The following is a 22,421-nucleotide window of genomic DNA, read 5'->3' on the forward strand; positions in this document are numbered from 1 at the left end:
TATAAACTCACTTTCAATTATAAAACCTGTTTTATTATTCGGATAAAATAACTTGGGTTTTCATTCGTACAGTCGATGGCCTCGTCGTCATAATTCAAAGTATCACCTGTTGCATATTATTGAATATTGGTAATTTCCAGTTACATTTAACATTAACCATATCTCTGACTGTAAAAAAGAGGAAATAATATATTATCGGTACTATATTCATTTTATTTAAAACTTTAAAAATACGGTAACGACGCCATAATTTGCGAGTTTTACTAGATTGATAAACGCCGAGGTTGGCTTTAGGTAAACGTAGTGTTCCAAGTTCCCAACACCGGAGGGCGTACAAAGTTTCCGTCAATGGTTGGACTTCGCATTTTCGTATAAAATGCGCGAATTGAAATTATTTCTGACAACGACACCACTGTGAAAGTATTTTATTCAAACACCGATGGTAAAACAAGTGAAAAATCTGTATATGACGACCGAAACTACACATAGAACGTTGATACGTTTACTTCCGGGACGTGGCAATAGCCACATTGTCTCCTGCCACGCCCGTGGCAGTAGCCATATTGTCTCCTGCCACGGGCGTGGCACGAGACTCGGCCAAACAAATTATATGACAACGAACTTAATTATAATTTCAACCTCTAGTTCAGCACTGATTAAATAAACTACCTCGTCTTTATGCCAACTTGAAGTTATTCAATGCCTACACCAGTGACTTCAAAATCTATGTTTCAATTCCAGGAATTTCACTTCCTATTAATTGTATGAGAGTGCCAGTCTTTCATGAATTTCTATTGTCATGTCAATTTCTTGTGATTACTCGGAAAATGAAGCTGTAACCACAGACCACAGTGCTGCAACTAAATCCTGGTATAAGCACCGGTTAGGCAGTCTTGAACTATGCATGTGAAGCCAGCTGAGAGGTATATCCAATCCTATAGATTTCTCATTGTTTGGTAACTATTTGCTGCAAATGCAACAAAAATCAATATAAAAATATTACCCACACAGCATTCTACAGGTTACTTGTTTAGATCAGTTTTTGTTTTAATTGTATTCATTCTAGTAATTGTTTTTAACATTTATTTTTTAACTCTGTCTTTATTTTATTCTTATTTTCTATTATTGTGTTTTCTATTATTGTCTTGTATTGTATTTAGAATTGTCCTAGTCTTGTAATACTTTTTATTTACCATACTGATCCCCCTTGGTAGTGTAATAAAGTTATTATTATTATTAAAACGATTTAACCTAATTATTATGTGTGCGTATAAGGATTCTAATTTAGTCAGGTGACAGTTGGAGCCCGTAATTTTATCCTATTACTCAGACAGATTATAATTACATAAACTCAAAATGTTGATTTGCTATGAAATGCTTGTGTAAACATTCAACTTCATTTCATTGTGAGTGTTTTCAGTCAGGAGTGTACTGTCGCATAGAAGTGCACACTCGATGCGAGAGTATACCTTTATATTTCTGAATTTCCCTGTACAATTTTACCTACAACTTTGTTTTTTTGACCTGATAGATCAAGTCGGTTATTAACCAACCGAAAAGTTAATACCATAATTGCTCTATTTAGAAGTCTGTCTCCAAATGAAAATCAGATTTTTGTATGTATACATGTAATCATTAAAATATTATATATTTTGACAAATAGAAACACCTAAACACGTAAGCACATTCTCTACTTACATGTATAAAGCAAAAACAGTAGACAAGATCTGAACTTAAAGCGAGGGAGTCGTCACCTGCGCATGTGTCTTTAGTGTGCGTTGTTATCGTCACTTGTGAGTCAATTCCCGCGTGTACGCAGGTGACAGCCCTCGCGCTTTAAAGTTACGAGTCATCTAATTTATTTAACATAAAAGACATTAAAGGGGTGCTGTCATCAGAACTGGACATACACATCTCAATTTTCTGTCATTGTCTATTGTTATACTGTTCCCTGGTTGTTTTTTAACCTTAATTTATATAGCATGGCACACATACGCCACATTTCATTCCAATGCACTGACAGTTAAAGCTAGAGATTAGGTATTTACAGTTGATATTGCTGGAGATCATAATGTACATGCGCTATGTTGTGAGGCAGTCTTAATTTTTTTTTTTTAGCACATAAGAGCAAAAGCAGGTTTTTGTTGGTTTTAGAATTTTGTTATGTATGTGTCTCGTCTATGCTGTGTAGTTAGGTCAAATAAATCTCAGATGTCTATATATTGTTTAGCTCATGATCATAAGCCTCGTTTTTACCAGCATACCTGTAAATGTGTACCAATTTATTGGCCCTTTAAATACTGGTTGCTATGGCTTAACTGTTCTTTGATGAGCCACACCATTTCCTATGTACTTGCTCAAGTTTGAATAAGGTTGTTGGTTTTATTTTAAGTACCACAGTTGTCAGCCACATTCTCATGTTTAATTACCGGTATATCGACTTTTCAAAGCGGGGGTGGGGGGGGGGTGGGGGGGTGGGGTCGATTGGGATTAGGTCCCAAGCGACGATAACAACACACACTAAAAATACAAAGGCTCATGGGTAGACGCTTGTTTGTAAACAATAACGTGACGCTATGGCCATATGACGCATGCGAAGGTTACGACTCCCCTGTTTTAATGTTATTTCTTCCATAAAATTCAAACCTGCATACTGCACAACAACAGTGGTGTTTTTATATTGAATCATCGCAGGATATGTATACATATGAGGACAGGCTATTGTCTCAGGTATAATTAGTCTTTCCGGTTTTAGTTGGACGTGTATGCACATGTACGGTAGGCTAAATTGTCAAACACTTTAATTCATTGATGGTTCTATCACTATACTATGTCTCACACCGGTCGATATTTGGAGTGGTGGTTTCCATGCAAGCTACACAATACAACACATGAGTACAATATTTACACAAAAACTTTACAAACTGTATGAAGACTGGTGTGTCACTGACACAGCAGGAAATTGTACCTTGATGTATAGTGGTCTTGAAAAACATGAATTTGAAATTTGGTAGAATCAAATTTGGATTTATCAACAAAATAAGTTTAAAAACAAAAGAAAGCAGGGGTCACAAGTCACCTATACAGTCGTCTACAATTTTAGATTTTACTCTTAACACATTTCTAAGCAGTCAACAAACCGATTCAACTTGGGGGATTCTATTTTGACTCGGAATCCCGACAAAGTCCATGTTAGAGGGAACACTGATTTTAAAGTCTTTCTCTACCAATGAAAATTTAAATCATGAATTTAAGAACGTTTAACGCTTTCATAGATTATGACAAAAAAAAATAAGAATAAGTGTTATGTCATACATACATGTTTATAGATAATTTAGTTGTATATGGTTTACATTGTGCATTATAAAATTCAGCAGTTTCATTTTATACATGTAGTGTATTGTCAATTCTTGTTTGTATAAGTCTTTGTACAATTGTTTGTCAGTTTCAGCGTGGTATTATGTATAGCGTCCTTGTATTTATGCTTGGATACAGAAACAGTTGGTATGTAAAATGCAAAACAAATAAAATAAAATAAAAGATAGGATTGGTGTTTACATTGTTTTTATGATGTGCACTAATTCATACATACTGTGGAATACCGGTACTTTATTTTCGTTGGAATTAATTTTCGCTGAAAAGGCTTTTTGGGCATTTTGTATGGAATTTATTTTCACTGATTTTTGATGAGTTTAATGTGAACTATAGAAAAAAAAGTATATTTGCTGGATTTTATTTTCACGAAATCATCCCTTCAGCGAAAATAGCGAAAATAAATTCCAAGCGAAAATAAAGTATTCTACAGTAATAGATAGCATTGGCGCTTACATAGTTTTTATGATGTGCACTAATTCATACATACATGACTTGCATACAGTCTTTTGTTGTTGTTTTTTTAATAAAATAACAAATCGGGGAATATATATAAATGGCAAGGTTACCATGAAAACTGTGTTACCGCAAAATAAACAATTTACTTATGATCTTTGTAGATGTCCTCTTGTGACACTAATGATGTTTGTCACCTGTCTGGCACTAAAGTCATAATTGGAGTTAGATTAATGTTGGTAGAAGCTGCGCATAAACTGAAATTAAGCTACTTTGTGATTTCATTGAAGTGTTCATTAATATTAATAGCAAGAGAACTCTTTTGCAAGGGTCACAAGTCTCTTGTTGATTTCGTGGTAACCAGGCTTTTGCTATTTATACACTATTTCATTTTATTGAAAAATCACCAAAAGTTAAACAATAGACAAGAAAAGAGTCTAGTATTCATGTGGTCACATACACTGTACACATACATGTGTCTACTAAACTGACCATTCAATATTTCCAAACTGGTATCCATGCTATCTTCCAAGATTTGTTTTTCATTTCAAGTCAGTTGTAATGCTGCTAATATACCAAAACTGGTTACGTTTCCATGAAAATTCATAATTCTTTGTATTGTATTGTATTTATTTACACCAAAAAATGAAAATATACATAATACAATTAATTTTTCCTTTGCGCACATGTATTTAAAAATGCAAAATAAAAAAGGATTTGTAACTATTACCTCACTTGATAACTACCGGTATTTTTCATAATAAAACTGACCTTTTTTCAAATATTTTTCTTTAATAATACTTGGAAATAGAATGCATTCTTACTTAAAACCATCATACTGTTCTAATGGTTTAATTTGGGTCCAGCGTAACTCAACATTTAGCTAGCTTTAAGCTGCCTTATAACTAGCTAAGCTTGTTTTCAAAACTGACACATACTGTGAAATACTTTATTTTAGCTGTAATTAATTTTCCCTGAAAAAGCTTTTTGTGTATTTTATATGGGATTTATTTTCACTGATGAGTTGAATGTGAGACATAGGAAACAAAGTATATTCGCTGGATTTTATTTTCACTGAAGCAGCCCTTCAGCAAAAATAGCAAAAATAAATTCCAAGCCAACATAATGTATTGTACAGTATCTAATTTCTTCAGAGTAATCTACCTAAGTATGTCTCATATTTGTAGCATAAGTAAATAATACAAAAATAAGTCAAAATTATTGATGGTTATGATACTTGCTTTACAAATTATGTTTTCGGGAAAAGATTTAGCCAGATTTTAGCCTGTTTGTAAATTAAGTCAAAGTTAATGTATTGCACATTGATCAACATTTAAAGCGCGGTGGTCATCACACAGTGCGTGTTCGAATTTCATGTAAATGAACAATCATGTATTTTACACGCGTTGTATACGTCGCTATGAGTCCCATATCGAACAGGACGCGGCGCGACGACTGCCGCTCTTTAATTGATCACTGTCTAAACTGAAACAAAAACCTACATTTAAACTATTGAATTAACTTTGAATAAAGATTTGTTACAAAGACAGCAGTGTGCGTAACCAAGTTTAAAAAGTGTTCTCCTTAAGTTTATAGTAGTTTTTACAATAAAGATCACGCTAAAAAAACAGCGCTTTCTTCATACATTGTCATTATAAAACTACATGTAGTCTTTCACTGTACCATTGAAAATCTTGGTGTCTTGTAAAATCTTCCATAATAAAAAAAAAAAGAAAAAGAAAATTCTACAGGGAAAAATGCACATACAATGTGATCCAAGTGTAATTTAGTATAGCTGGCTTGAAACTAGCTGAACTTGCTTTCAAAACTGTGTAATCTGTCTAAATACACTGCAAAGAATATCAGTTGAATTCATTTGATGACAATCGTACTCACTTTCAGAATTTTATGTTTCAAAGTCATCTGACAGCCAGCATGGAAATTAAATTACTATTCACATGTGATAAAATAAAGACTATTTTTGTCCTAATTTATGCATTTTAACAAACTTGTGAATAATATCAGAACTTTTACAAAAAAACTATAAAAAAAATTAAAATGCCCGGAATTTTTTTTTTCATTACATTACCTAATTATTTTGTTCACTAGGTGACCCTCCAAAATGAGTTCTGATGATGAAAAGAAAAAAAGCAGTAAAAAGAAATCGCATCGCCGGAAAAAGATCCACCCATCACTGGGCGACACAGTGGAAGGTTTAGATAATGTTGCCGCAATGGAGCTTGAAGAGAAACCAAAATCAAACAATGAACCCTGGTTAAAGGAGTCAAACAAGTTCAAAGCCGCCGAGGAAGGTCCTAAATCTGCTGGTGATGCGTTTCTGTTGTATAATAACGTGATAAAAGCCGGTGATAAATTCAAGAGTTTCAGAACATCCAGAAGGAAAGACTTCTGCCCCGAAGCTAGCGGTAAGTGTAATATAAAAATGTTATCAAAATTGCTATATTCAATATTTTTGGGGAATGATCTAGCCATAGAAAGCATACTAAAAAAATGTATTTGCCAAACAAAAACTGCTGAATGTGATTCACATTATGTACAACTGAGGACAGAATAGTGTGACTGTTTCTTGTTCTTCTTTGTAGTTTCTGTGTCAGAATAATTCTGATGAATTTAGCGCTGCCACCAAACTAAGACATGGCAATATAAAACAAAACGTGAAAATAGTAATGATATCATGTATTACATTGCATGTATTTTTGTTTCCAGATGTGCAGCATACCTGCACCAAACACATGTTTTTGTCCTTGGTTGTATTAATTGATGCGACTGGATTGGAAAACCATATTTTTATTTCTCATATTTTTATTTAATTTCATCATTATATTCATTCATGATTCTATCCATGTAGGGCGCCCAGTGTTAGCAGGTAGTTTTATTTTGTAGTTTTATATGTTTATTTTCTGCACGTTTTTTTTAACCATATAACAAATAACTCTGTAAAGTAAATAACAGTTATTTGTTTTGTATGTTTTTTCTTAAGGTAGAGATGCAGTTTACCTGACAGGTATTTTAATTAGTTAATTAGGAAACCAAGATGATCTTCCTTGTCCACAAAACTATATATTTTCGGAAAGCTTATTGTATGAATTTTAAAATTTTGTTAGTAGTTTTTTTTTTTATAGACACTGTAGTTTGAAATATGTACAAAAATGTGCTTTTTTGGTCAAAAGTGATTTAAAAAAAAATAGCTTCTAAACTATGCTTCTGTTTCCTGTCAAAATTGGTTTATGGGTACATCTGTTTACTATGAAGAAAGCGTTGTCTTGAAAACTGTCTACCAGTTGTCAATTTTGCAGGGCAGCAGCTCAAATTTCACTACTTCAAGTTTATGCATAAATTAATACCCAGGCTAGTTGTCTGTACGATTGTTGTAGTACTGTTCAACCAAAAACAATGCCCCGATGGCGTTTTGAAGATAAACACATTGTCAATCATTTGTGAAAATTTCAAAACAAAAGGTCAAAGCTTCTAGGAGCTATTTTTTTTAAAGTCCTGGGATGTGCACTAAAAAGAAGCTGAGATAATTGCTAATTTGCATAACAATTCACTCAGTAAGACGTTTGATAATGCTCATAATTAAAATGACTGTAACAGTTCCAAATTTAAATGTATTATCGTTTTGTAAAAAGTTAAATATAGTGCATAATATGGAGATCCCCTCATTTCTTTTTTTCACCATGTTTCTTTTTTATTATTTATGTACAACCTTGCTAAATCTTTCAAAGCATTCAAAAGAGATAATTTTGCGTCTGTTATCTATATTTTAAAATTGTTTTTTGAGTATGTTCCACTATTCACAATTCTACAAAATTTTAACAGTCTACAGCCAAGACTGTTTGGATAATAAAAAGCAAAAAAAAAAATCTCACTCCCAAACGCTCTTGAACCTGCATCTCTACCTTAATTGTAACAGTTTATACCCTATTAAGTTTGATCTAACCTGTTTACACAGAACTGTTGATTACATGTATACCAATGAAACACCTGTATGACTGTGTGAGTGTTAGTGGACACAGAGTGGTCACAGAGGTTTTACTGTCATGCACTATTAAAATCACTCCTAATATCACTAACAATTCTTATTTTTATTTTGTTAAAATGGCACATGGTTTAATTAACAGAAAGATTTAAAAAAAAATGGTGTCCCAGCGAATTTCGGCCACCAACAAACCACGATTTGCGATTTACAATTTTGATTCACAATTTGCAGTTTTAAATTTAATTGCAATCATATATAGGAATTACAATTTAATTAATGTCAATTAAATGGTAACTCTGTATAGGATTGTGTTTCAATTAAGTTTAATTGTCAATGACTAAAATTCAAGGTAGTAGAAATAACATCATACAGATTGTATCTTGTTGTAATAATAATTGTACCGGTAATAATGATTTTCATAGCCTAACCTTTTCACCACCAGACTTTCTCGCCCAAATTGTTATGCACTTTTTTTCTTATATTCTTTAATATTTCTGCAAATGAACCCAAATTTTGGAGCCAACAGACACAATTTTAGTCAATTTTCAGTTTTTACTCAAAATATTTGCCTATTTTTGTCCCAATATTCTGAAGTTAAGTGCAGACTATAAACTGGTCTATTTTTTTTTGAATTTGTGATGAAAAGAGGGAACTGGTGGTAAAAAGGTTAACAACAATAAAGGTGGTAAGGTATTGTAAAGGTTACCAAACTTTACCACTCTCTATAACACTAAGCTACGCAAACTTGGATTAAATATTAATAAATCGCAAACTGTAAATCACAAATGGCTGTTTAGTGGTGGCCACAAGTTTCAGAAAGAAATATGCTTAGCTTAATAAATATCAACATTATTAATCAAAGTACTAACTTAGCAACTTGTTGATTGGGAGAACTTGTGATTATATACATGTATTCATGTTCAAATTCTAATGTGTCTTCATCAATAAGAAATGCATTGTCATAAAAAATTGAGAAAAAATGGTAGAACAAAACAAAATAGACCATTTTCCGTTCACTGCGAGAATCACGCGTTATGCGTGGAATCGAATGTAAAAACAGGACAAACAAAGGTTGTAGTGGCGTCAAACATCGTGTGGGATTCGACAAACGCAAAAATATTTTGGAAGCATTTCCATGCTTAATAATGTGCTGTACACATTTGATGATAGACAATTTTGATTAAGTCAGGGTATTCGAAAGCAATATACCTCTGTCGAAGATCGGCTGGTTGATGTGAGCTACGAAATAATCAAAATCAAATCGTTCGATTTTGCGGCAGACGTTCAACGCGTGTTTTACAGGCGTCTCACGAGATCGCACAATTGAACGGAAAATCACATATTGGAGCATAAAAAAATGAACCATGCTGACTGAAAAAAATATTTGTTTTAGATACAACAAATGTAAATTTATTTTATTTTCAATCTCATCCAACAGTATTGAATGACTGCATTTAAAAATGGCTATTATCAGAGGTACATTACTTGGGGTTTGCAACTACGGTGACATGATACCAAGATCCCGTCACAATCTCGCTCTCGCATAAGCGTTCCAACTCAGAAAAATGCGAATGCGCATGCCCGAGGTAACGAGGATACTGGGATGTCCAGGTGGATCAAAATAGCTGCCCACGATATGACGGATTACGAGAACTATATTTTCTGTACATTTTCGATGTATTACATTTTTCACTATGATAGTGACAAGAAAAGTTTTATGTTTTCATTACAAACCTTGAACATTGATATGTGTCATGTCAGAAGGTCGTAGCCTCAGTCTCGCTATCTACGAGAAGAGACTTGAATGGGATCTTGACATGATGTCACCATACAGTACTATGCGAGTTGCAAACCCCAAGTAATGTACCTCTGCTATTATAAAAAATGATAAGTACGTGTAGACTGTAGTGTAATTCTATCAATATTAGAAGTGGAACCTTTACATACAATGTGACTTGCAGTAGTACAAATTCTGCTAGATATAATGTACTAATACAGGAAAGAATAGCATAATCATTTCTTATGTGCGCTTATTTCTAGGAATTAACCTCTTTCTATAAATTGTTCATTGTATCCTCAGTCAGCTTGAATTCAAGTGACTGTGTAATAAAATAAATTAAATTAATTTACCGATATTTACGATTACAAATGTATTTATGAGTGTTAACATCCTGAATCCAGCCAAAATCCAATGAAAGAGAATCGAGTAAAAATAGCAAACTTTCATAGCCAAACACTCCATAACAACAAACCAACTAATTACAAAATTCAACCACAATCATCATCATTGTGGAAAAGCTGACTGAAGTTGACTGAGTTTGTACATTACATGTATAACTGTAGTTGATACCTTGCGCAACAATTTCTATGAACTAGAAAATGGTGCCACCGAGATTACCCATGGGGACAACAACAAAAGACAGCAATATAATTTTGATAATTTGTTAAGGTCATCTTCAGACAGTTTAAATTAAATGAGCATGCTATTCTTTTCTCTGTTGTATTGATTGTGGAGACTGCACTCGAATTTAAAATAACTTCATAATAATGATATAGACTAGTTTACTGAATGGCGTCTTTACAAAATAATAATTTTATGGACTCTTAAAAAGCTGCTGAATGTATATGTCACATGATACACAGCTGTCACAATTACTTCATATAACAATGTATCACCATATTTTTGTTCAATTTCATCATGGTCCTTTTCTTCTGTGATTCTATCCATTTAGGACGCCGAGTGCCATCAGGTAGTTTTAGTAGTTTTATACATTTATTTGTGTTTTCTAATCACCTAACAAATTTGCACTAATAAATAACAGATTTGATTTGCATGTTTTGATTTTTTTCTTAATTCTTCATACCATCATATCAAGTTTGAACACAGTTTTATACATAAATCTACATGTAAGACTTTCTTGTGTTTGGGATTAACTGGCATCAATGTTCAATAACTCCACTATCATGCCATAAATCATTCAATCTACATTGTCAGCAAGCCCACATCTGTGATAACAATTGTATTACTGTTTTTTATTATTTGACCTTGATGTATGTTTTATACATACCGCATACAGGGGTCAAAGTTGACAAGGTACAATTGTCCGCATTACAATCGCTCAAAACTAACTCATTTACGTATATCATTTTTGAATTTTAATACCGTATTTGCTCCATTAGTAGTGTGTGGTAAAAATAAATAATATTTTAATAGTATACTCTACAACAAATGCCTTGCTCTTGGAGATGTGCTTCTAACAGAGCGGATATGTTATTTATAATTTCATAATCAGCGTTCTCCTCTGCTTAATATTTCAGCATGACTTCCAATTTACTTATAAATATCTGAATTTCTGTTATATGTACAATTGATTAATCAACATAACAATCACTTCTGTTTTCTTGAAATTGAAGCATAGTGGTACTACGTTATTTCTTATTAAATGCAGCCTTATTTATAAATTGCTACAAAAATAATAAAATAATTCTACCTATATATTATTACAATAGTAGTCTATTTAATTTCTCTAAGGTACCTTTGAAATTTTTAATACTAATAAATTCTTATTTTTACCACACACAGTTTCATAAATTAAAATTCATATCACTGTGCTCCACAGCGACCACCTATTGATTTTAAAATCAATTGATCCATTTTTTATAATTTACTCATGTTTGTGTTTGCAGTCATAGTAATATTTTTTGCAATGCTTGCGTCCCCCCTCCCTCTATATCAACTCACTGTTTATGATGAGTCCATCATGATATTCCACCATTTGTAATGGATAGGATGAGATCATATCAATTGTAGAATGGTATGTGAGCTGATCTAGTCTGTGATATTACTTGTACACCCATCATGATTAATGCCACGATATATGTATATAGTACATCATGTTGATCTTTTATTACTGTGGCTTTGATTTGTTTCATACACCCTAACCCTCAGATTTGTTTCATACACCCTAACCCTAGGATTTGTTTCATACACCAAACCTGCAATTATCATCAGCTACAGTAATTGGCTGAACATACAGCTGTATTCCATGTCATGTTGCCTCCAAATCAAGTTAATATTGCTAGTTAGGTGTATGAAACAAATTCGCGGCCACAGTAATTATAATATTACATCATATAAAATATTCAATATTGTTTGGGTGAATAAGGTATTCAGAATTTGTTTGGGGTTCATCTACAGTGACTCAGATGATTCATAATTATTTGCTAATTGTTATAAATGACTTGACATTTGCAGTTCAGGGTTTCAATTTTCAAGGCTAAAATTGCCTTCAAGAATACCTTAGCGAAATAGAATCAACACAAATGTCTTTGATTCAAGCCCTCTACTTAACCCCTAACCCTTACACATGGTGTATGATTGTCAATCATTTACCTGAACTATTTAAAACCAACCTTCTGAGCAACTGTAGAAGTGCAGATTTTTTTTGTCTTAGGGGATATATGGTATAATATTAAAAACATGTTTTGAAACACTTTATGTTTGTTTTAAACTGCAGTGAGTTGCTGTTAACAATAACACAAACACTTGTATGTTCATGTTTATATATATTTTAAGTTAGTTGTACTCTATATTATGTAATCAGTTTCTAGTATCAAATAATATTGGTGTAAAAAGTTACCAATCTATCCTCTCTGTTACAGACTTGTATTTATGTGTATTCATGTATTGTTATCTGCCACCACTCAGCTGTCTGTCTCTTCTGTACAGATAAACAAATACTATAGATCACACTAAAATTTAATTTACATTTGGTTACCAAGCAACAAGAGTATAAACATGTGGTTGCTAAGCATCCTAATTTCTATCACCAAATTTATTAATATTTTGAGATTTGACTGTTTTCAGGGTAGCTCTGAGATTTATGAACAGATGACAAATAATTGTTTGACATTTTTAAGTAAATATTTCAACTAGATATATTTAGTGTATAGTTCAGACTCAAACCTTTTGAATACACATGCTATGGCCGTACAGATTTCCTTTAAGTTGCATCCTGTAGCAAATAAATGCTTATGTGTCATATATTGATTTCAACAGCAACAGTATTATAATTACCCAGTTAAGTTGCTATGGTTACTCATCAGTGACAATAAGAGCTAGAATAACCATAAAAAATAACAAAAATGAATTTGCCAGTTAAACTTAAAAAAAGTTTAATGTTAAAATATACAAATACATTTTGAGAAAAAAACAAATTTACAAATTGTTAACATTGCTACTCGTATAATAATTAATTTGTTTAGACATTTCATAAATATTACCTTTCACTGTGTTGCATTTAGTATATATAGTTTCCTGTTCTGTGTTATTCCCGTTCACGTTCACGTAGTCGTATTCCTGAATGCTCACCATTTTTCTTTTTTCACCGATCCCTTCCAACATTGATGTCGTCACGAATATATTATAAACCATTATTGACTCTGCTTGTTATGTGTAAGTATGCTTGTTTTAGTTGCCTGCAATTTATCGCATTTTGTTGTGTAATTCTGTGTACATATTCATGCATATAATTTAAGAAACGGCGTCTGTTTTCTTGTATTTTGCAACTGAGCTAGATCACTTTGAAGCTTTTTTCTCCAGTGCCATGGCTCTGATTGGTTAATAAAGTTAATCATTTATTAACCATTAAATATTTGACTGGCTGTGGAAATCTTTTATCTTGTGCATATCAATAATTTAAGTTTTTCGAAGTTGAAAATATTTTTTGCAGTTAACAGATAATGAGTATTGATTCTATTTTCACCTTGTGCAGTTTCTTGCAAATATTCATGTGCACCCCCTTGTGTAAAAAAAAAAACTTGCACGCTGCACTATTAATAATGATCGCATTGCACTGCAAAAAATGCTTGCCCAATATCAGATAGAGTCACAGATAAGTCCGGGTTAGACTGTTCATTAAAAGGAATATAGGAATATATTTAAAAAAAAAATATTGTGCTCGTTTACATTGTCATTTAAAACTGAGGGTGCTGCATCCAGATTTGATATTGTAGTGGATAACTACAGTACCGGTACAATCATAGCATAACTTAACATTTTAGCTTTCACTTTGATTAATGAAAGCTCATCTTCCTCTCGAAACCAACATATATCCAAATTGCATCTAATTATGTCTCATATTAATAATATAGGTGGGTATAATAAAAATAAGTTTTTTGTGCATCAACATATCAACCAAGCTATATTCCCAGTGTTTGCTGGTGTTTAAAGTGGTGGGGAACCTGACACAGTTTTGCAATGTGAAAAAGCAACTTTAATAAAAAAAGAAGCAATTGAATATAAACATTTTCTAAATACTTTGTATACGTTGATGCACATTTAATACAAAAATGTGTGATTATTAATATTGCAATAAATTTAAAATATCGAATTGGGTGCCATTTAATGGATGAAAACATTAATTGGCTTAATTTCACTTTGTCTCCTAAATTGTGTTTACAGCAAGTCTCAGAAGTATTGGGGCAGCTAATTTGCAAACTCACTAGTGAATTGGCTAACTGCTTGGGTTTTGACTAAACGGTTGGCTTTCGAATCTCGCTGGCGCCGGTTTGTGATCGCGTCTACTCTTGGCGAGTCTATATTGCATTAGGGGATATAGAATGTTTTACGCATCCTCATCCTCCATGTCTGGATTCCCCTGAATGATTTGAGCCCCAAAATTGCCAGTCAGCTGGCGTGATAATATTATAAATGCGATTAATCCACCAATATTTATTATATGAGGTTTAACCTTCTTGAACACTGCTAAAAACTACCCCCGGTAAATAGACAAGTTGAGAAACAGTTTCCTACAAATCAGGGGAAAAATAACAAACTTTCACACTCAAACGATCCGTTAGGGTAACATTAAGCCAACCGCTGAAAAAAACGACCTCATTCGTCGTTTTTGTGTGGACACGAAGAGCATAGAACACTTTCCCTGGTATATTTGAAAGCGAAATCGCCACCCCACTGTAAGACAGTCGACTATTAGCTCCTAAAGTATGAGGATCGTCCCCTACTGTTACATAGATTTGTCTTAAGTGGGCGTGACCGCAAGACGACGTCAGCGAGATTCGAAAGCCAACTGTTTAGTAAAAACCCAAGCAGTTATCCAATTCGCTAGCGAGTTTGCAAATTGGCTGCCCCAATACTTCTGAGACTTGCTGTAATGCTACATTGGTTGTGGCTTTATTACTAATCCATTAAGTTTTCTTATCTAGATACATTATACCAATGTAATGTTTATCACAGATTGCTGTGCATACAGAGTGTATTACTTACATGCATTCACTTTCACTCAAATGCCATACACTATGTAGTGTAGGATCATCACTGTTTGCATTATACTGTAAAATGACTAATTTTCACTGGGTTTAAATTTCACTGATTTACCATTTCAGGGATATTCAGTGGGTTTTAAATTTACGGTTTTATCATTTAGATAATTTTACTTATTCACTGGGTTTTAATTTAGCGCATTTTCCAGGCAGCGAAATAAGCAAAATTAAAACCCTGTGAATAATTGATCCTTTCACAGTATATATAGTCCACAGAGTATAGTCCACCGTGTTCAACTATGCTTTTCTTATATATACTGATACTTTAGATAGTAAGCTTTACACACAATTGTATATTAGCTGTAGTAAAAAGAAATTGTACATCCAAATATTTTCTCTTGTGCTCTTATGCAAGGAGATTATTCAAGATCATCATCTCTTTCACATGGGCAAAAGTTCCATATTTGGACTGTAGTAAATTGTTTTCAAATTACCAGTTTAAAGCGAGAGGGTCGTCACTTGCGCACACGTGGGAATTGAGTCCCATGCAACGCTAACAACACACGCCAAAAATAAAAAGGCTCATGGGTAGACGCTTTTTGCGCTGGTGCGACTCCTCTGCTTTTAGGTCCGCCACTTTTTACTCTTGAGTTTCCCTAAGATTTTTCCCTTTCAATTGGCTTATTGACAGTCTGATCTAGTTATTGATTTTGATCTTTGAGTGATTTGTATTTTGACCAAAGAGGCAAATCACGAACTTATTGTTTTCATTTAAGCAATTTTGGATAACATTTCTTTTTATGTGTGGTTTATTTGATGGAGCCTTTCATTAAGGAAAATATCGAAAATTTGCATTTTATTTGAATGAATTTTTAATATTTTTACTAATTAGTAGCGTCAAACATATGCTGCCCCATTTCTTGATAAAATCCATCGCTAAATATTGTAATTGCACAAATGATTATCACCCAGTCACATTACATCTGAGCTCAAATTTCAGAGTTGAGTGGCAAAGTAAAAAAGTAAAAAAAAAAGCATTAGGCAGAGAAAATTTCAACATTCGATGAAGAAATAATAAATAACAGATCCTCAATCATTTAGGTGATGTCAATACAATATAAGCCCCACCAGATAAAGTAAACTTTTAGAGCCACTATCTGATGCAATTTCTGCATTCAGTAATTCTGAAAAAAATTGAAATTGTTTTGCAAATAACAAAAATTAATTACAGTCCACAAAATCGTTTCATTTATAACTTTGTCAGAGTCTGGTCTGCAAATCTGAATTGGAAATTAATCACACATCCATATGCCAAACTGTAAGTATTATTTAAAACTGCCTTCACATGTAATTAATTTCCTATTCATATTGTTATACCTAGTCTCTGATGGTAAAGGAGCCAAAGGAGGACAGTTGGATGAATACATACCAGAAGACTACACGTCACGTAGCAATGCGAATAGAGCACTCATCTCGTACTTTGCTGCCTTGGCCAAATCGGACAAAGAAGATGACCTCATTGATTTGGAGTTTGTTGAGAATATGCTGGATAATAATGCTGATGTTCGTTGTACTGATAAACATGGACAGAGTATTTTACACGAGGTGAGGGTGTCAGCGGTCTCGTATACTGGGCATCATATGATATAAATGTATATGGTATTTGTTCTTATCATACACCTCATATCGCCCAGCCTCGTAACGCTATGGGAAGTGCGCCCTGCTTTCATTATTCAAAAAAAATGCGTCTTTCTAAATTATGTAGTTTGAGGTCACCCCGCGCTAATTATAATTACACCTATAAGGTACTGTAGAATACTTTATTTTTGCTTGGAATTAATTTTGCTTTTCCTATATTTCACATTAAACTCATCAAAAATCAGTGAAAATAAATTTCATACAAAACTCCCTAAAAGCCTTTTCAGCGAAAATTAATTCCAGCGAAAATAAAGTATTCCACAGTATATGATAGAACTTTTATGGGCTGGATACAGCATTTGCTGTCCTCGGTTTTACGACCTTGAGCCGGAAAATCTGTATCCAGCCCCTAAAGAATATTACAGCTAGTTTTGCTTTTTTAGAAAAACTTTTAATTTTTAAAGAGAGTATCATTGTCATCAGTAATTTCAACTTATTCTTTGTAGTAATTATCTATATTACTCTACACTATTTAGATATGTGATAGTTTTGAAGTTAACCTGGTCTTTTAGTTGCCTTTGTACCAAACTGTATGACCACGGGCAATCTGATTAACATTTATTTATTTATTGAAACAGTTGTTTTTGTTCATTTACAAAATGTACGTCTATTTTCTTTCACTTACGTTATTCAATTTTTCATATGATTATTAAGGCAACTGAAATACATATAAAAGTACTGAAAAATGTAAAATATAAAAAAAACAGTTTGAAACCTAAATGGATCTAATTGTAATCACATTAGACTACAATAAAATCTACATATGTGCAGTTCTGTTGATAGTGTCGTTTTAAATATCACTTTTGTATATTTCTATGGAAATTTACATCATATGTTATATATATTTCATTGCAGGTTGCCAGAGTTTGGGAGACAGACGTTGCTAAGTTCCTGTTAGATAAAGGTTGTGAAATCAACCAAGGTGATAATTTTGGTAGAACAGCGCTACACGTAGCAGCTGCTGTCGACTACTCAGAGATGGTAGACTTTCTGTTAGACCATGGGGGTAAGTACAACCATAACGCTTTCTAAACTGTGTTCATTTTTACACGTGTGAATATTTTGTTTGTGCCCAAATGTGATTCTGAGCATTGACAGGTTATGACTGGCATTCTGTTCCACTAAAATATAATACTGTAAAATGACTAATTTTCACTGGGTTTAAATTTCGCTTATTTACCATTTCAGGCATATTCAGTGGGTTTTAAATTCACGGTTTTATCATTTAGATAATGTGTTCTATGCTAAATTTTACATATTCACTGGGTTTTAATTTAGGGCATTTTCCAGTCAGCGAAATAAGCTATTACTAAAATTAAAACCCAGTGAATAATTAACCCTTTTACAGTACATGTACCACGTAGTATAGACTCGAACAGTTGGCAAATGAACCAGTCATCTTCCTCATTGTATTTCACACAATTTTATACGTGTATGGATTGCCTAAGTAAACTGAAAAGTGCTATCTCCCCCATCAATTTCCCTCATCAGAACATTGCAATATCCATTGCAATTTTACATATAACTTTTAATTTTACAAAAGTACAAACTCTATTTGATAGGGATGTTTGAATTGGAAATTAAATTCAACACTTTAATATATAATAAATTGTGTTTGAATGTACCCCCATGATGTAAATATTTCAGTAATATTTCATTCAATTCCTTTGCCTAAAATCTGACTGAAATTGGTTTTAACAGGAAAACCTCCAAAAAGACCACCTGTCTATAAAGAATATTTTAACCTTTATCTGGTCAAGTTACATAAGGATGGTAGAATGGTAGATGGTAGTAAAAATTTGAATTATTAGACCACTCAAATGGGATCAATTTTTGGGATATAAGCATTGTAAAATAAAATATAAAATAAAATAAAATAAGAATTCTATCAAATGTGAATGTGAGGCTATCATGTGATACATAACCAATACTAAGTATTGTTTGCTCTATAGCTGAAATTGAGTGCAAGACAGATGGAGAACACCAAACCCCCTTACATTATGCAGCCAAAAATGATGCTTGTAATTCATTGAAAACATTGATCAGAAGAGGTGCTCACATCCATGCTACAGATTACAAGAGGAGAACACCTTTACAAGTGGCTGCTGAAGGAGGTGAGTTGATTCTAGATAGTGTTCCTTCTGAACGAATGTAGTACTTGCTTCAGAACAGTTTTGATATTTTTACTAAGTTGAATTATGTTTTTGCTGCCTGATATAAAGTATGATATTCATATGCGTATTTTTAGTGTGCAAAATGATTGGCATTCTAGTATCTTGGTAACTGTATAGTGAACCTTCTTATCTGCATGACATACAAAGGATTGACAATTTGACAACACAAGAAACATCATGTGATGCATGATGACAATGTGACATCAAGCTTGTCAATATAATCCAGCAGCCAATCAGTGATGATACAGAATTCTGTACCGACTACATAGTCACATACTTTAGCCATTCATCAGGCTATTCTCGGGTTTCCTCAAAATGGTTGAATTCCTTTTTCTGAAGTCTAGCGCCATCATCACTTTGTTCAACACTTATGAGACTATTGATGATAAAAACTGCATTGAATGCATACATGAGCATATGAAAAAAAAATATATTCTGATTTTACTTTATTACTTGCTTCACCACATACATGTTGTAATTATTCTCTAAAAAAAATTTTTAAATTCTAACTCTCAGATCGCAGTGAAACAGCTCGACTATTATTAGAGCTTGGTGCAGATGCATCAGATGAAGATGACAGTCATATGTTAGCATTGGTGCTAATGATTACCAAGATGCCACCTGTGGTATGTGTATTGCAAATATTTTATTTAGAGATCACATTTCACCCAATGCCACTTAGGGAGACTTTGAAAAATCTATGAATAATACACTATTGAATTGATCTGAAGTGTTGTGTTGTGTGTGTGTATACTCCTGGTTATGTACTGAAATCATGGAGACAGTCGTTTAGTGACAACACAGAATTTGTGTTGACTATGAAATTGTGTAGTGATTCACCAGGCCATTTTTCGGTGTACTCTATTCCTGGCTAGTCACAACTTGGATTGGATAAGAAGTTGGATGCTATATTTGCTCAATTAGAAAGTATGTGTACTAAAAATTGCATACATATTATGCTAGATCAGTAAACCATATGTTCTAATTTGACCATAGCCTCCCAACTACCGTTAAAGTTCTAATAGTAACTGCATACGTAATAGTAACCGCACCCCCAATTTCGGTTTCGGGGTTAAAGAATACTAAAAAAAAATTGAAAACTTGAAAAGTACCTATTACTAACCCAATTCAACAAGACCGTGACTGACTTCATTGTTGGACCAGCTGGTCCAAAACGGCATTGTTCTTAATCCTATTCATTTGTTTCGACAACGTGCCTAATAATATTCACACCTATTTATTGTTCAGCGGTGATAAGATGTCAGACACGCAGTGAAACTGCTTTTGTTCTGGCGGCAACCTCTGTCAATACTCTTTATGAATATGTCTGTGTTTCGTAAGTTTTCGACAATGAGCTGTTATCACCGTAAAAATATTATATTCTTCCTCAATGTTCAGTTTATCTTTCGAAAAGAAATAATTTCTTGATTTAAAAAAAAAATCATGCCGTTTTCCCATGGAAATCAAGGCCAAAAGATCACACTACATTATCGGTAAATCTCTTCCGTTATAGTTAAGTTATAGTTAAGAAAGTATGAGGTGGTGTCTAAGCTCTTGAACATATCAATGCAATCCCAAAGTACAGAATAAACCTTGCTGGAATAGAATATTTTGAATGTAACTTGGCAATTGGTAACTTGATAAATTTTCAGTAAAATGATGAAAACATGGATTAACCATAAAATTTCTGTAACAGAAACTAGAGTTGATTTTCACAGTATATTATGTTCAAATTTCAGGCCAGAGAAGCTATGGATCAATATCATAGAACTGATAGAGCTAATAGAAAACAGTTTTTTGATCTGCATCATTTGGAACCTTTCAAACCAGGTAGGTGAAGCATCACTCTGTGTAAATGCACAAATCCTGATCATGAGATAAGATTTCACAATCAATTAGACTTTATAGTCTAAAGGTGGTTGCTCTTGGTCTATTAGTAGACATTCACTTCACATTTCATAAGTAATGGTTTATGTCAGGTTTTAGTGTGATTCAAATGGGAGAAAAGCGCTACATTTACACGACAGCATTTTATCAGAGCCCTACGGAACGGACATCAAATACGCCAACAAAAATGGCCAAGTATACGTGTTCGGCTCGATCCAAGTTTGGCTCCAATAAGCCCTTGGGGTTGTACTCCGTTAGGGTTGAGCCCCGACATGGTTCTGAGCATGTATATGCATCGGGCTCAATTATCAGGCCCAAATCATGCCTTCAATTGTCTTCAAATAACTTCTCATTTCAATTGTAATTTTGTGTAATTTTTTACCAAATTCTGCGACAAAAACTTGAAAGGACGACTGCACAGATCCAATGGAAATTGAAGAAACTTTTTGAAGACACCAAAGATAAAAATCATAAAAGCGGTTACAGTGCAGCTTAAAGAAAAGAACACAAGCACGACAACAAAATCATTTTTAGCCTAGTTGTTTTCATACTAAGTATTTGGCGCCGCTGTTCCATTCCGCTCTGATCGAACTGAATTGAACTCTGGCAGATCTTGTCTCTCGTTTGGCACCCGATCGTGTAAATGCATTGGAGATAATCTCCTGTTATCTGCTCCGATAGAATGCTGCAAATAGCTTTTGTCTGAGCTTGTGAATAGACAGATAAAACAGTTTAGGTTTTGAGTTGATACCATAAATAAAACTATAGCTGGGCTCCCGCTAACCCTTTACCAGTCAGGAATGGTGAATATACATTGTAACAACAAATGTTGTGATTTCTTATATTTTCTCTATTTTTTGTGGCTAAACAAGTTAGTATTTGTAGGGCTTGAAATTTGGAATTGGAAGGGCACAAGTTCAAATTTGATAAAACTGCCCTTCCATAACTGGTTTTTGATGAGCACCAAATGCAATTACCTTTGATTCCTCTGTGAAGTTCCTGTAATGAAAAGCAATATTACCGGTATAACACCATAGATAAATGTATTTTATTCATTGCAAAAACAAAGCATATTGGTTCTATACTCGACAGGTAACTTGTTTGTACATTTAGTATAATGTATTGAGTCTGCCAGATACAGTAGTCTTTCTCCACTAAACTTTAAGCATATAATACACTGCAGAGATCTGTATTTGGAAATAATGATTTGACTATTCCTGATTAAACTTCATAAAAGCAACTGACCAATAAGTGCTTGTTTTAAAATAGGGGCACCAATCATCTGGTTCTTACAAGTAGATTAATTGGTTTCTTGTAATGAAAGGAATGCATTCTTATTGGTGCATTTACTGAGCACATTGTAGGTGTGTTTTACTATCACTATCTTGCAGTATCCATTGGATGCCACAAAGAGTGTTGGGGTTCACAGCAATGCCCTGTAATGTCATTTTAAGGCAAACTTACATACTGTGGAATACTTTATTTTCGCTGGAATTAATTTTCGCTGAAAAGGCTTTTTGGGCGTTTTGTATGGAATTTATTTCACTGATTTT

At 33.3% G+C, this 22,421-nt stretch overlaps 1 protein-coding gene across 5 annotated transcripts in view; it reads left to right on the top strand.

Annotated features, from left to right (window-relative positions):
• Positions 1-22,421, top strand: part of LOC100369396 (uncharacterized) — a 44,216-nt gene that overhangs the window by 8,569 nt on the left and 13,226 nt on the right. For 2 of the 5 annotated variants that reach the window (XM_078005906.2, XM_085493205.1), the window contains exons 2-8: positions 5,938-6,254; positions 10,561-10,578; positions 16,506-16,714; positions 17,663-17,813; positions 18,760-18,921; positions 19,498-19,607; positions 20,721-20,811. In XM_078005906.2, coding sequence (XP_077862032.2) covers positions 5,951-6,254; positions 10,561-10,578; positions 16,506-16,714; positions 17,663-17,813; positions 18,760-18,921; positions 19,498-19,607; positions 20,721-20,811 — 1,045 coding nt within the window. In that variant the 5' untranslated portion in view covers positions 5,938-5,950. Of the gene's footprint in view, positions 1-5,937; positions 6,255-10,560; positions 10,579-12,315; positions 13,284-16,490; positions 16,715-17,662; positions 17,814-18,759; positions 18,922-19,497; positions 19,608-20,720; positions 20,812-22,421 lie in introns of those variants that run through there. The other 3 variants (XM_085493203.1, XM_085493204.1, XM_085493206.1) reach the window with 3 other exon arrangements.

This window comes from Saccoglossus kowalevskii, chromosome 18, assembly GCF_978046115.1.
Source record: "Saccoglossus kowalevskii chromosome 18, keSacKowa6.1, whole genome shotgun sequence".
In the NCBI taxonomy this organism is placed as follows: domain Eukaryota; kingdom Metazoa; phylum Hemichordata; class Enteropneusta; family Harrimaniidae; genus Saccoglossus; species Saccoglossus kowalevskii.